At 34.2% G+C, this 16,442-nt stretch overlaps 2 protein-coding genes across 5 annotated transcripts; one reads left to right on the top strand and one right to left on the bottom strand.

The window, feature by feature from the left end:
• Nucleotides 1–1,734: 1,734 nt before the first annotated feature.
• Nucleotides 1,735–8,184, top strand: LOC108470980 (serine/threonine-protein kinase STY17-like). 4 transcript variants are annotated; one of them, XM_053021043.1, is made up of 16 exons: nt 1,735–2,214; nt 2,544–2,658; nt 2,791–2,888; nt 3,014–3,133; nt 3,360–3,414; nt 3,706–3,816; nt 3,899–3,949; nt 4,456–4,631; nt 4,723–4,830; nt 6,050–6,123; nt 6,507–6,682; nt 6,837–6,893; nt 7,260–7,340; nt 7,464–7,517; nt 7,596–7,736; nt 7,816–8,184. In XM_053021043.1, exons 1-16 carry the CDS (start codon nt 2,015–2,017, stop codon nt 7,894–7,896), a joined length of 1,698 nt encoding a protein of 565 aa, XP_052877003.1. In that variant the 5' UTR covers nt 1,735–2,014; the 3' UTR covers nt 7,897–8,184. The 4 variants fall into 4 exon arrangements, with proteins under 4 accessions (XP_052877003.1, XP_017628016.1, XP_052877002.1 ...); XM_017772527.2 differs by having other exon boundaries at nt 6,798–6,893; nt 7,596–7,730; XM_053021042.1 differs by having other exon boundaries at nt 6,798–6,893.
• A 1,544-nt stretch (nt 8,185–9,728) lies between these two features.
• LOC108470465 (ATP-dependent DNA helicase Q-like 3) lies at nt 9,729–15,709 on the bottom strand. The gene is made up of 19 exons (XM_053021044.1): nt 15,280–15,709; nt 15,089–15,196; nt 14,937–14,944; nt 14,761–14,844; nt 14,424–14,564; nt 14,265–14,299; nt 13,849–13,932; nt 13,624–13,712; nt 13,280–13,432; nt 13,102–13,198; nt 12,546–12,549; nt 12,268–12,417; nt 12,084–12,176; nt 11,943–12,008; nt 11,710–11,840; nt 11,143–11,237; nt 10,885–11,012; nt 10,517–10,623; nt 9,729–10,424 (listed from the first exon to the last, which is right to left on the bottom strand). The coding sequence occupies exons 1-19, from the start codon at nt 15,431–15,433 to the stop codon at nt 9,950–9,952; spliced, it is 2,202 nt and encodes a 733-aa protein (XP_052877004.1). The 5' UTR covers nt 15,434–15,709; the 3' UTR covers nt 9,729–9,949.
• Between the last annotated feature and the right edge of the window lie 733 nt (nt 15,710–16,442).

Here is a 16,442-nt window from a genome sequence, read left to right as displayed (position 1 = left end):
TTATTTTTTTATTGTTTAAGACCCGGGCAAATTTAGGTTATTACAGCTAGAATATAATGCAATTATAATTTAATTTAGTAATAATTAGAATAATTTTAAAATTAATTATATTTTATTATTTTATTTATTTTGATGTTTTAAACTTTTGATATAACAATATTTAATATAAATTTTATATTTATTATATTTTCTAAGTCATTTTGTGAAAATATAGTTGAAAATTTTGTCAAAAATTTTCAAAAGCTTACAATATACTTAAAAACATGTTTTAAATGTGTTTTAACTTATCTAAATGCTTTTGAGTTAATACCAAAATGTTTTAAGGTGTTTAAAATATTTGTAAGGTATTTTGGTAGTAAAGTCTTTAGACATAAGACCATATGTCTCGAGATATGAAACTTTGAATACAAAATTCTGCTTCAGGAGTTGCATGTTTAGAGACATTGGCTTGTATGTCCTGAGACATGCCTTCCAATGATTATATAACAGTTATTTTTTAGTCATGTCTCAAGACATCTTACCAAGTCTCAAGACTTAGGATGCAGAGACAATTTTTAATCCCAAAATTAATGCTTCCAATAGTTAGAATTTTTCCCTAACGGCAATAAACATCCACAAACTTATTCCTTAATATTAATATAAGTCAAAGACACTTCAAGATACAAGATTGAGGTATCCATGTATCAAGCACAAGAGAAAAATCTTCAAATATTCATTTTTTTATTTATCTTGTAAATATTCTTTAAGAGCCTAGTGTCAAATCTTTTGCCATTTACGTATCTTTTTAGAGCTTATACTTGTAAACATTCACCTTTTTAGAGGTTACCATTTCTCATTATTCATCTTTATCACTAAATATAAATTGAGAGGGTTTTAGTTGAGCAATAAAAACTGCGAACGAATCTCGTTTAACCATAAAAGTTATGGGGGAAATGCATTATCTAAGCCTTGAGAAAAAAATAGAGTTGTAAAGGTTAGCTTGAATGTATCAATTATAGTAGTGAATTGAGAAATCTTTAATGTTGGAAAACTAAAGTAGTGGAGATAGGTGATTGAGGTGGAACCACTATAGTAACTTATGCAAGCTTTTCTCCTTCTCACATTTCATTTAAAAAATTTTATAGAAATTTTTAAATACTAATTCACTCCCTCTTAATATTTTTGAGCCTAATATCTTTAATTAAAAATTACTAAATAAAAATTTGAACCTAATGCAAACAAATAAAACAATTAATCTTTAATAAAATAAATTCATTTAATGTATTTTTATAAATTTTTATAAGTTTAAATACTTTTCCTTGAAAAAAACTTTTTTCAAAAAAAAAACTTTTCTCAATCTTTCTTCTTTTTAAGGTTATAAAATGGTTATATTTTAATTTGATCTTTAAATTTCGTTCAATTTGAGATTTAATCTATACTTTAATTTTGACATAATTTGATATATCAAATTTTATAATATTAGTTATTCTAAATATTTTATTTAAATTAAAATGATGATATGAATTTTAAAAATTGATATTATCATTTTATTAAATTTTGGTCCATCAAAATGTTATTCTATTATTATATGAATATCAAATAATTAACTCTAATCATTTATATGTTCATAATTATTTATCATATTATTTATTTATTAATGATGCACAACATTAATATTGCATTAAATATTATTTTCTAAAGTTTATCCAATGAAAAAAATAGAAATAGGACGTGACTATATAGTGACCCACCAGCTGCTGGTCCTAATGCTGACGTGGGGGACTCTGTGTCAGACTGAGCACTGAATACGGAATATATAACATCCATTCATCATCTGGCTGTCATCTGCCTTCTGTTTGTTGGTTCATTTTGTCCTGTCTTGTCTTCTAGTATCGTCTCATCTCATCTCTGCTTTTTTTTTTTTCTTTCGTGAATTAGATCAAAATATTAATAATAATAAGCTTTCTCCGGTTTCTTTCTTTTCTTCCATGAATCTTTGAGGGTTTTTTTTTTGTATGATATTTCTGAGACCCAAATGGCGATTGAAGATGACGCTGAGAGCTGCGGGAGTAGAGCTGTGGACTCGCTTGTCCATGTGAATCCTCGACATCACAGGCAAAAGCTTGACGTTTTCCACCAGGTGCTTAACCGTATCCGTCACTCTAATTATGCCGAAGCTAATCTGCCTGGCTTTGATAATCACCTCTGGCTTCATTTCAATCGACTTCCTGCTCGGTACTAACTTTAACCCTCTCTCTTTATATATGTATTATTTCTGCTTTTGTTCGATGCTGTACCTTTTTCTTTTTAAACTTTCTCAACTGATTGTTTGGTTGCTGATGATCGGAAGGATAAGTTTCAGATGAGATTCATGAATTTTTCAATTGGCGTAGATTTATAAATATCATCCTTTAGAAAGAAAAAAAAAAGCGTCGCTAGCAAACAAGGAAAATAGAACAATCGTGTGAATCTGGAAATTTCTTTTTGTCTTTTCTCATATTCCTCATCGTGCTTTTTAAGTTCCCCTCTCTCGACGTTGTTGAGATTTCATTTACTGTTGATAGATATGCATTAGACGTGAATGTGGAGCGGGCAGAAGATGTGCTCACACATAAAAGATTACTGCATTTGGCAGAAGACCCCGCTAATCGTCCTGTTTTTGAAGTTCGTATGGTTCAGGTATTCTTCCAATTCCTCGTTAGCATCATCATGAAATCCTAGAGATCTAATGAAGCTAGGCTTTGACATGATTACCATTGACTCTTGTATGTCAAATTGCAATCTTGTGTGATTTTGGCATGTCATGTATAGGTCTATCCTGTCTTCCCCGCACAATCTATTGACTCAGTTCATTCTGATTCTTCTATGCAAGAAGATGCACAAAGTGCTTATCATTCATATAGACAGGGGTAAGGCTCCTTGTAGCTAAAGTTATTTTGCATGGATTTGTTTTGTGCTCTTTTTCCTTTTAGATCCAAATTTAATGATGGCTCTTTCTATCGGATCCATGTATTTCCTTCCTGTCTTTCTTCAGCATCCACCCACCTCCTACATTTGGTTCGTCTTCTAATCTTGAAGCTCTTGCTCTTCAAGCAAGAATCTATCATGTTGAAGATGGAGGAAGTGCTGTCAATTCAACCTCAGGTCCTTTCCGGTAAGGATTTTGATGAGTTGATCACTATCTCTTCTTAGTCTTATGGTGCAAAGTGGCTTTCTCCTTTCTGATCTGGTTATTAGATAGTTTAAGAGCCCATGAACTGAATTGACATTATTTTGCTTGCTCTTTTCATTGAAGCACAGTCTAAAGCCACTGCCTTGCTCTTAATATCTGCCTAACTTGATTTGATATAAATACTATTCTGTAATGTTGAATCTTGTAGGCCCATGCACGAGATCACCTTTTCAACAGTTGACCGTCCAAAACTCCTTAGTCAGGTATTTGAATACTTTCTCTTCTCCTGTCTGACGAAGTGGGCCGTTGTGTGTTCTCATATATTTTAGATTGATATTGGCACCCTCGTTTTGTTTCTTAACATGAGATTGGTGCATTTTGGTTGATTATTTGAAACAACCGTCTGGTTATTTTTAATCACTGAATTTGATATTGATAAAGATAAATTTGTTCTGCTGGCACTTACTCTTGGGTATGTTATTGTTGTGGGAAGACCAAAATGTTGTATTTAAAGTTTCTCTTGCAATGATGAATATTGATGATTATTTTTGCAGCTTACTTCTTTACTTGCGGAGATTGGATTGAACATTCAAGAAGCTCATGCTTTTTCCACTACAGATGGGTACTCTTTGGATGTTTTTGTCGTTGATGGTTGGCCTTCTGAGGTATGCTCTTATATTTCTTCGTGTAAGTGGATAAAATGCTTGTCACTAAGGCTGTAACATGATTCACTCATTACTCTTTTAGGAAATTGAGGAGCTCAAAAATGCATTGGAGAAGGAAATTTCGAAGTCGAAGGTACCCTTTCCATCATGATTCACTCATTACACCCTTAGCAATGACATTACATAGATATATTCTTTAGCACTGAATCAAGCCTTATCAGTGCTGCACATGATGCCTGATATACAGGTAGTAAATTGGTAATCTTACTTGTTGGCACAAAAATGAATTCTTTTTTCTATATATTATTTCTGAATTTATGAACTGTGAGTTTTATAGAAAGTATTAATACTTAAATTTTGATGAAGCAAGAAACTAAATATCTGATTTAAGGTCTGGCTTTTCAAAAGGCTAAATCCTAAGTATGACTTATCAGAAGCTTAATTTTCCATTTTTCAAATATAAGTTTCTTAGCTTTTCAAGCAAATTTCCTCTAAACAGATGCATACTAAATGCTTTCCAGTAGATGAACCTAAGTTCTTTACTTGATGACTTGTAAACTTGAGTATTATTATATCTATATATTATGGATTGCTGGAGCTAACCTATTTATCTACTTCCCTTTTGTGTTTTATTATCAGCTGCAGGAACAATCTTATTCTAGAAAGAGTTCAGTTATGACTGAGCATGTCAAAGAAAGGGTTGTCTCCTTACCTAGTTGTGTTGAAATCCCTACTGATGGAACTGATTTATGGGAAATTGATGCCAGGCAGCTCAAAATAGAAAACAGGATTGCATCTGGGTCATATGCTGATCTGTAAGTATTCTCATTTTCAAACCAGCTTCTTTCTTTTTTTGTTGTGGGGAGAGTACAAGTTCTAACTCATTATCTGATTTAACATCTTCAGGTATAGAGGCACGTATTGTAGTCAAGAAGTGGCTATTAAAGTCCTCAAGCCTGAGCAGATCACAAGAGAAATGCTGAGAGAGTTTAGTCAGGAAGTTTATATTATGAGGTTTGTTGGAGTACTTGTAAATGCTTATTGTTGTGCAGGGAACCTATCATTCTCTGATAAGCATTCTATATGTGATCAGATTTTAGTGATTTTCCTATTAAATAGATCTTTCTTCTTAAGTTTATATGATCTAGGCCTGTATTTGCATTAGGATGTAGATTTCATCTGATGGATCTTTTAGTTTATAGTACAAATATAACATAGACCCTTGTGCACACAGAGAAGTTCATTGTTATAACATAGACCTTAGCAATTTTAAGTTATGATAAGGGAATAAGGAAATACTCATCTTGAATTCTTCTTGAATCATAGGAGCTATTATTTGAATTTGAATTTGAATTCTTTACAATCGACTTTATCATGAGCTCTTGATATTTATCTAGGAGGATTTTTTTTATTTATCCACTTTCCATTGTTACATCAAAGGATTTTGGGGCGATGTTTGGCTTCCTGGAGGGTATAGTCTTCTCTCCTATAAGATGAGATCATTAAAAGGTCATGTTATTTCCATGGCCATCCAATTTATCTGGCACAATTTGCTTAATGTTTTCCTCCCTTCTTCACACGTGTCTCTCCAAAGAACATGTTCCTCCCTTTCTCTTCCTATCCTTCTGTAGTCCCTAGCTGGTCTGAATTATTAGTTACTACAGATTTTAATAATTATGGTGAATTTTCAAAAGAAGAAATTCTTTGGAAGATTGGTGTTAGGTACTAAATAACCCAAAGGGGATTTCTGTTGTTGCTGCTTTATTCTTAAAAGTGGATGGTTAGACCTAGGAGTGTTGGGATGGTACAGAGGGACAAAGCTATGAAAGAGGCTACTTTTAGCTTGCTGTCTGCATAACATCTATGCTCCGTGTACCATGCCTTTTCAGTTCACTTAAAAATTAATTGCTATTTACGCTACCTTTGATTTTTTGGTAGTTCAAAAGAAGTCTGAATTTGAGCATTTCCAAGAGTAGTCTCCTGTAGAACCAAAAATGATTCCATTTATCAGTCTGTATGTATTGGGTGTGAATACTACCAGAAAACTGTGGAAGAATCATCCATATATAACATGGTTTCTCACATATTATAGTTGAATTTAAGACCCTCCCAAGTTTTTGAATGTACTATAATGTGCTAATCTTAAAGTTGGTTGTAGGAGGGTGAGACTGATTGGTACTTATCTTCAAGGCCAATTCACATGCTGCATTTTGTTTTTTGATCCTGTTTGCAGGAAAATTCGGCATAAGAATGTTGTTCAATTAATTGGCGCATGTACAAGATCTCCAAATCTGTGCATTGTGACTGGTATAATCTAATTAACTTTTCCTGCCATGTTTTACTATGCTCTATACTTTCTTCCTCAGCGCGTAAAATTTAAAAATTTTGCTTCAACAATGTTGCCGTTAAGAGTTGCTGTTTTTCATCTTTACCAGATTAATCTATAATTATGTTGCTAGAAGGGAACAATTCTGGCTTTGGAGTACAAACTGAGAGAATGACAAAACCTACCATTACGAATTTAATGTCTGTGAATTCCATCTCTATACCAAAATTTAATTTGTCAGATTTGTATGCCTTTTCCCCCTTCTAATTTTTTCGATGATAAACTCTATGAACTTCATTTAAAAAAAAAAGATTTTCATTTTATAAATAATCAGTTTTTGATAGTGGTATTTGTGCATCATCAGAGTTCATGGCCAGAGGTAGCATATATGACTATCTGCATAAGCAAAGGGGAGTGTTTAAATTGCCATCTTTACTCAAAGTAGCCCTTGATGTTTCCAAGGGAATGAACTATTTGCATCAAAACAACATCATCCACAGGGACTTGAAAACTGCCAATCTTCTGATGGATGAAAATCAAGTAAGACCATTTTGTTTTTCCTTATATCTTGTTTCGGATAAATATTGTATTGCAAAACAGCATATTTGATTAACATATGATATTTTTCCTGAAACCACTTATCTGTCCTAGATAGGTTGTTAAAGTTGCTGATTTTGGAGTTGCTAGAGTGCAGTCTCAATCAGGAGTGATGACAGCTGAAACTGGAACATACCGCTGGATGGCCCCTGAGGTATGTATTTTTCTTGGACATTTATGTTTCTCCTTAATATTCTTTACATCATGGTAATTAGCTGCACGGCTGATCTTTGTAGTATGCGTTGCATTTCCTTTTTTCCTTTTAATATGTCTTTTTGATAATCAAAACTTGTGCTATGCTCTCTAATTTCCATGTCTGAACTATAAGAATCATTCTGCATTATATAATCAACTTCTACGAAAAAAAAAAACCTTCTACATGGCTACTTTTTGTTTGGTCATTTGATCGATGTAGTGCACTACACTAAATACTTCCAGCAAATGAGAGTCAAGCATGATTTGAATTGTAGAACCTGGTTTTATAATCTAATATTTCTTTCACCAATCTTATTTAATGTAGGTTATTGAGCACAAACCATACGATCACAAGGCAGATGTTTTTAGCTTTGGAATATCACTCTGGGAGATACTGACAGGAGAAGTAAGACTTTTTAATTGTGCATTATTTTCTGTGTGCAAACTTGATTTCATCAACAAAGCATTGATAGTCAGTTTGAGATTATAAATATTTCTTTTTGACGTATGGATACGTTCAAAATGTCAGCTCCCATATGGTCTCCTAACTCCATTACAGGCAGCCGTTGCAGTGGTGCAAAAGGTATATATAAATCTGAAACACTCTCTTATTGTGCTAATAATGAGGAGTATCATTTGTTTGATAAGGATCATTTTACAGAATCTACGCCCGACAATCCCCAAGCATACTCACCCAAGACTAAGGGAACTGCTTGAGAGATGCTGGCTGCAGGACCCAAGCCAAAGACCTAACTTTTCTGAAATTATAGATATCCTTAAACAAATAGCTAAAGAGGTAAAGGTATTAATGGGAAACTAGGAACTGTAATTAGTGGAGTCAAAGAAAACAATTCTAAGCGTGGTAGTTACCTTTGAAATAGGTTGCAGATGAGGGGGAAGATGGGCGCAACATCAAGTCTTCTGATGCTTTCTTCTCCGCCGTGAAGAGGAGGATGCTGTGAACTACACGTGTTGTCTCACAGCATGCATACATGCATTGTTTTTTTTATTTCTTTCTTTTGTTTTTTTTTTTTTTTTTTGGGTTGGGGGATGTACAGCATTATGCATGATGAGAGGGATTATCCAGTTCTTGTAACTCTTGTTACCGTTTCCTTCAAATCCGTTTTTAAGTGTTACAATTGCTATCTCCCCCCTTGTTTCCTCTCTCTCTCTCTTATAGAAGGTTTTCTTATAAGGGAAATGGATAAGGATGATTCAAGAATTAATCCGAAAACCGAATTTGATATTAAGTTTCTTGTCACTCATGATTCAAGTTTTTTTCACATGCAATGAGATAAAGAAAAAGTTATATTGAAAAAAAGTTACATTTATACTATTATTTCACTTATGATTGATGTATTTTTGAGCACTTCCATCCTACTTTATGCTGAAGTTCATCAAGCGACGGATGTTTTCCACTTGCAAATGTTTACTCCCTTTTTTTGAGTATAAATTCCTGAGCCTCTCTTCTCGAGAATGATTTGTGGAGATTTTTTTGAAAAGTTAGAATCTTTCTAAGTTGAATTTTTTTTGTGGAAACGTAGTCTTAAGGCTACCCTCACTAAAGCTTTCCTTTGATTGAGGAAATGTAGAGGATCTTTGCTCTTTTTGCTTTAGTGAAGGAAGAGATCTCTTACCTTTTTGGGGATTGCCCCATCAGAAAGCGCTTCCGAGAATATCTCTACACTATTGCCCAATCTAGCACCTTGGTTCCACCTAGCTAGGAGGATTGCCTCTCCACTAATCTCTCCTAAGATATGGATGAACAGGTTGAGACTACCATAGAATGCCTTGTTTGCTTTTTCAGTCTAGGAGATACGGTTGGTAAGAAATGCTCGTGTTTTTGGTGATTCCCATCCAATAAAGACTTTTGAGGAAAGAATCTTTTCAACGACGGGGCAATTTGTTGTCATCTACTCAACAGTTTAAAGAGTTCCCCTCCCTTTACCTTAGTGACCTGGAACCCACCCTCCCTCAAAAGGGATTGGTACAAACTCAATATGAATGGGTCATCGCCGAGAAACCCAGGGAAGCCAGGGCAGGAGCCCTTATACAAGACCGTAATGGGAATTGGGTTACGGGATCTTATAGACATATCCCAAGATCTACCAGTGTGGAAGCAGAGTTGCGAGCCCTCAAAAACGGCCTTTAGTTGGCAATAATTTAAAATTAGATAATATTGAAACTGAAGCAAATGCCACCACCATTATCCATTTTATGACTAATGAACTAACTTCTAATCTCTTGTTATGCAGACGCACTAGCTGAGCTAGGGAGCAATTTTCAAATTACCTCTCCCTTGAATGTTTTAAATTTTCAGAATTTGCTAGTAGCTGATATGTAAGGAGGTGTTATGTATCAAATAATATTTTAATTTCGCATTTTATGAAATCTAGTATCCGACCAAAAAAAAAAAAAAACTTTAATTAAGTATCACCCATCATTTGAGTCTCAATTTTTAAGAAAATACATATTCATAATACATTTGAACCGAAGATACCAAAATTTCCATTGTTTTTACTTTACCATTTCTATCAAAAATTCCAAACCATATATAATTTTTATAGATACATAAATTTTTCACCATATAATCTAGTTGTTTTTATTTTATTTTATTTTATTTTATTGGTGGTGGTGGCTTGCTCTCGTTAGTTTATGCCGTGCTTAATTCCCCATGGAATTCCAATGCTCAAGCGGGAGGCCGGGCGCTTTTGCCTATTCAAATTAAAACTGTTCTCGATCCTTTCCGTTGCCGTGATAAAAGATGATCCAGCAGAACTAAATGAGATCAATATTATATACCAGGCCATACGATGCCAAAACCTCGATTAATTTTTCTATAATGAAAGTTTCAATTGCCCTAAACCCTAAGAAAACAAAAAAAAGATGCATTCTGAGACAGGGAAAAGTCAAAAGCACATATTATAAGCAAACTGGAACTATTGGGATTTTGCAGTCCTATATACACCTAACCAAATGAACTGAAAATAACACACAAGGCTTGGGACACTCACCCTACTGCAACCTCATTCTCTTCTTCGTATGTTTATTGGGTGAATGGTGATGCTCCTTTTCCTCTGATGCCTTCGGTTGCTGCATCTCTTTTGACTTTCTGCTGTTTACAAACTGAGAGAAAGATGGAATTGCAGGCAGCTTAGTTTGCATTTGCGGGGTTGAAGCCTTTACTGAAGTCTTCGATTCAATGTCGCCACAATGTTGTTCACCAATAACTTTATTTACTTCGTTTTTTCTCTCATCATGTAAAATAGTTGACACTGTTTGAGGAGAGGGTTCTTCCTTCCTTGTGATATTCTCCAAAGGAGACTTGATACCAGTACCGATTTGATTTGTTATCTCAGCTGCAGAGCTTGTTGTAGATAGCCACCTCACCTTACTCGCCACTTGCGAGTAATAAAAAGATTTCCCACTCTTCCCATATTTCTTAAAGCACTCATTTTCAAGGATGGTAGATGATGCTTCAAAATCAACCCTGCATTGCAAGTATGACGATGATACATCATTTTACATGTTTGTTTTCTCAACCCATTAAAGGAAAAATGCGCGTGAAAAAAGTACACATACTTCAAGTCACCAAGTCGCTGATGTGCATGCTTCAGGGCATCTAACAATCTTTGCTTGCTTGATTCTCTCAGCGCTCCAGATATGGCATTTTTGTCAGGTCTATTGGCCTGTTCAGTACAAATAATGTTGTTGCTAATTTCAAAAACTACCATACACCAGAAATGGTCAAACATCTGGAAGAATCAAATTACTAATAGATCATGCTTTCTATGTCAAAGCAATTCAGCCTCATTCCGATTTGCAAGGACAAGCCTCAATTGAAGACAATGAATACTTAAGAGTTTCATATTTCATGATCGATGAAGCAGCATTTAAGTTTCTATGCGAAACCATTATTGTCTATATGACTGGAGAATATGGGTACTAACTTGTTTATCATGAGCTTTGTTCCGATAATAGTTTTCTTCTGCACGCTGCAAGAGCTCGATCTTCTCATTTATCCCTGTTTTTTTCGAAAATTTGGATCTGGATATGCCCTTTGCAACCTCAAACCCATCTGGAAATTTAAAAGATTAAACAAGTAAATTAATAAAAAAGTTCAATATTGCCTTTTGTTTCTTTACCCCTTCATTGGAGGAAACCCAAACCCCTAAATGAATGCTGACATTTAATACAAATTCACTTACCCTCCGAATCAGATATATCTTCCTCAGAGCCACTTGCCTCATCATTACGGTTCCAGAATTCTGAGAAATTTTCATTTTCAAAGGCATCTGTGGAGCTGAATAAAGACAAGCATGGATAAACTCATAAGCACTGTACTACTGACAGTTTACACATTTACTTGGGAGCTAGGTCATCAAAAAAGTCTTTATTCTCCATACATTATGCCACTTTCAATCACCAAAGCTACTAACATTAGTAGCTCATATCACAAGCATTAAAAATTAGTTATATTAGAAAACACTGATGCATTGCACTCACTTAACTAAAACTACAAAGAATGAATTCTGGGATGATTGTTTAAATATGCTCAAGGAAAAAAAAATCATGAGTAATTCAGTGTCCTTAAGATGGAGCAAAACTGCCTACAGATTGCTTGTACAGCCTTGGTTGGTCATGTTTAAAGACTCTATGACTGCCAAATTTAAGGTGATGTAGAAAAAGTTTTCAATAATTGATTGCAAGCATACTTAATATAATAAGGGAGAAAACATGTCATCCCTTTCACTAAAACAAGGTTAAAACCATACCTGCTCAAGATTTTTGAGAAACCATTTCTCTGGCGGACAGCAATAGCAGTTGTTAGCTCTTCCAGATACTTGGCCACAAGGCTTGGATGTTTGCAGGCATCGCATGATTTTTTACACAGTGATGCAGAAACCTTTTTAGCCAGGATACATAAGTAGTTTTGGATCAATGATGATCAGGTAAAAGCAGCCAACTACTGCATAAACAGATCATGCTTTACCACAAATTCCATTACCTCTTCTCCAAAGCTCTCAAGAATCTTTTTCCTACGGCATCCAAAACCCTCGCAATATTCAACCATCTGCATGTTTTATGCACTTCATGAAAAAAGAGTAGCAAGGAGAGTTCACATTGTACCAACAGGACTTCTACTGACCAGATTAAAATCAGACGTGGACTTCTTTGACAATCCATGTTCTGAATCTGATGATTGCAATTTCTTGCTCTCAGCAATGCTAAGAATAAATTCCTGCCAAGTAGTCCAATAAACAGATCAATTCAAGATAAAAGCATGCAAAGCGAGAGCTATCATGATTACACGGTTTGAAATGGTGACCAACCATCCTTTTTCGATCATCCACTCCATAGTACAACAAGCTTCTAGAAGGCAACTGGTCACGACCAGCTCTACCCGACTCTTGATAGAAGGCTTCCATTGACTTCGGGATATTAAAATGGCAAACTATTCTAACATCCTTTCTGTCTATACCCTAGAAATATCGACCCCAAGATATTAGAGGCAAATGATATTCATCAGTTCCCACAATAGTGCAACAGTCAAAATTTTAAAGAGATGTCTTCATTGTTCAATGAAAAAATTAGTAATATATTAGCTTACCATTCTGAAAGAAAACGAACCATGTGAATAACCATGCGCATATAAGATCAGCCCCGAGCATAAACCAAAAAGAAAAGAAGGAATTCATCACAATCTCAGGTAAGTTGCAGTGCAGGTAATTAGAAGTGAAAAAGAAAGGTACACTATCTTTAAGAATGCTTTCCTCTGAATATCTATTGCCAGTTTCTTGACATAGGATTTCTTGGTTACTACCTAAGTTCATTATTATAGCTTAAACTATAAAATAAAAAGAAATGAAGGACTTCATTACAATCTCAAGTAAGTTGCAGTGCAGGTAATTAGAAGTGAAATAGAAAGGCATTCTAAATTTAAGAATGCCTCCCTCTGAGTATCCATTGCCAGTTTCTTGACATGAGTGTTCTTATTTACAACCTAAATTCACTATTATTATTTAAACTATACTATTCACATTGTTTCGTAGATAAACAGACTAGTACATCAAAGACAAAATATGTGATAGTTCACTTTTAATATAATCCAGTAGGAGAAGATCAGAACAAGTTCAATGTTAAGTAAACTTTTTGGTTAATCATACCCAAAAGCTACCGTGGCCACAACAACCTGTATCTTGGAACAAATCCAATCATCTAAGACAGAGCTCCGCAGTTTATTATTTAACCCTGCATGATAGGCTGAAAAAGAAATGTAAAAGTAAAACCTACCATATGATATAGGTCTACAATGAAGGTTGGGAATAAAGAAGCATCAGTTACCAGCACAGGAAATCCCATTTTTGGAAAGATGAGTGGACAAGTCATCACAAGTTGTTCGTTCAAGGCAGTAAACAATTGCACAGACATCTCCAGCAGATTTGAGCACATCACACAAGTCAGCATAAGCATCATCCATAAGATCTTTATATCGAACTGCACTTTTGGGTAATCATCTTAGATGCACAATAATTAATTATGGTTCTCTATGTGGAGCAATAACAAGAAAACTCAAATATCAACATATACAACAAAAAAAAAAAAAAAATTTGCAAGGAAAAATGTGAACTATATGCCTATTGCTTAGTACTTGTCACTAGCATCATCAGTACAAGCTTACTACTTACCTTCATAATATATATTTGGACGGTTGAAAGATGATTTAAGGACTAAAGGATTTTGCAAATTTAAGGAATCTATGACATCCTTCTGTACTCTGCAAAATGAAAAAGAAAAAGACCAAATTATTTTGTAAATTGGTTCTGGCAATGTACCTCATGAGAAAAATCTCCTAGACTATTGGAACATGATATTCTCCCTTATGAAAGCAAAAAGTATATTACCACACTCACTTAGGAACAGCAGTGGCAGTCAAAGCCAATATTGGTACATCTTGTAGTTGGTTCCTCAAAGATGAAAGCTTCCGATAGCTAGGCCTACAATAATACACCAGCAAGAAAAGAGAAAAAAAAAAGAAAAAAGATCAGAAACCTTCATGTAAGAGTTTTAGCAATAAAATAGTCCTCAAATGGGTGTATATGCAGAAAAAACATATGCATAGGTTATTACATATGAAAAGAACAAGAGTTGGATACACCTCAGCAAATAAAATTACGTTCAAACATGAACACGTCAGACATAGGCTACATATGAAAAGTGAAAGCCTAAATTCAGGCTGAATACTAATTGTTGTCTTTTACAGTAATTTGGCATAGAACTAAAAGAACATACTCAAATTTCTTTCCTTCTGGTGGGAGTGATCACAAACCTGAAATCATGACCCCATGATGAGATGCAATGTGCCTGCAATTTTCACAAAAGAAGCAAAATTTTAGGCAGAGACTTAATGTCTTAAAACTTCTCGTCAAAAAAGCTGCAAATTTCCAGACTAAAGTCATTGGTCAATACTAGTTCATACAAATCACACCTCATCTACTGCAATGAGATTTAACAATCCTCTACCATGAATCTTTTTAAGCTTTGACATAAATCCTGAAGTGGCAATCAGCTCCGGTGTCACATAAAGCAAGCAAATAGATGGTTGTCCACGATCAAGATCTTCATGAATCTGATAATTAAAACAGAAACATCAAAAAGAATACAATAACATGTTCATTTCAACTGATCTCATCCATTACAACGAATAAAACCAAAATTTGCTATTAAGGGCAAATAATAATAGCCCAAGGGCCACGATGGGACATATGGTTTCCTAGTAACAAACGAAGCTCAAGCTTAACAGTCAGTGCCATAACTTAGATTACCTTATTCCTCAGCTGCGACGTTTGAGTTGAAGAGAGAAACTCAGCCGCAATTCCTTTCTCCTTCAATGCCATTACTTGGTTTTCCTAAATAGTAAATAAATTCCAAAAAAAAATTTTAAAAATGTGGGAGAAAAAAATTATTATACTAGAAGGAAGCTGCCATGCGATATACTTACCATCAAGGCTGCGGATTAAATTGGAGGAACAAATGTACCAGTTAAGTGCAATGTCCTTCCGGTTTAAAACCAGTGAATAGTTAAAAAAAAGGTTAAGAAACCTTTCAATAAGTAAAAGTTAAAAAAAAAAAAAATGGAAGAGATACATCCACCTATTAACGGAGAAATGACGAGCACAATTCCCGTTTTAGCCAAAGCAGGGATTTGATAACACATTGATTTTCCTCCCCCAGTCGGCATTAGACAAAAACAATCTCTCCCTGAAATAAAAAGGAATGGGCTAAATTCAACAAAATTTTGAAAAAAAAAACGATCTTGATGAAAATTTACGTTCAAAATATACCTGATAAAATGGCCTCAATGGCTTCCAACTGATTCCCTCTGAAATCAGGATGACCGAAATTCCATCTCAGGAGCTTAACCAAAGCTTCTCTTCCACATTTGCGCCGCTTGTCTTTGGCGCCAAGGTTTTGCAATGGCAACGGCGACTTCTTCATTGAATCCAATGTTGTTCTGAATTCAAGCTTTGTTACAACCGGTAATCGACGATGAATACTATTATTGAAGAAAAATAAAATCGAAGGAATGGTGAAGTAGTTCTTCACCTGGAGTGGAAATCGGAGGCCTGCCCTCACTTTCTTTCTTTCGAAGAATCGAATATCAAAAGAAGTTTTGAGCTTTGAAACCCAACAATTTTAAGAGTTCAGAGCTTAACGGCAATCATAACCTGAATACTACTGGGTAGGAAGCCCATATCGCAGACTTGAAGGCCCAGGTCAGCTTCTTTTTCAATGGAAAAGGACGGCGAGACGGTGACGGTGAAATTATTAAGGTAGCCTAAGATTTGATATTAAAATAAAATTATGGATTATTACGATTATTCAGTTTTAACTCAATTGATATAAGTATTATTAATATATGAGTGTGTGTTCGATTACGTTAAAATCTCTTATTTCTATTTATGTGTTGAGAGAGATTAAGGGTAATTCTAGATATAATCAAAATAAATTGCTTAAAAAACAAAAATATGAGTTAATTTCAAATGCAAAGATAAGAGTGAGTGAGTGAGTGAAAAAACAAAACAGAGTTATTAAATTAAATTTATATAAATAAATTTTAATATATTTAAAATATTTATTTAAAATGATTTATTAAATTATAAAATTTATTTTAAAGTTTTAAATAATAAGGTGGTATTTAGAAAATTACCTAGTAATTGAATTTAGATGTAATTGTTTATAATTACACATTGGTGGTATGTTTGGTAACTATTGTAATTGACGAGTCTCACGAATTGGGTGTAATTGAAACACTCAAATACACTTTCTAATTTTTAGAGTAGGGTGAGAATTTGAATAATTACACATGTATTTACACCCAAGCCTAATTTAAAAAAGTATTTCTATACAAATTATAAAATTATATTATAAACGTAACATGTATGAGTGTTTTGGGATAGTTATGACAAAGAATTTCTTATATTATAAATCGTAAAAATTATATTAT

The sequence above is a fragment of the Gossypium arboreum genome, chromosome 11 (assembly GCF_025698485.1).
Source record: "Gossypium arboreum isolate Shixiya-1 chromosome 11, ASM2569848v2, whole genome shotgun sequence".
NCBI classification, from domain to species: Eukaryota; Viridiplantae; Streptophyta; class Magnoliopsida; order Malvales; family Malvaceae; genus Gossypium; species Gossypium arboreum.
This window is presented reverse-complemented; position numbering and strand designations above follow the sequence as displayed.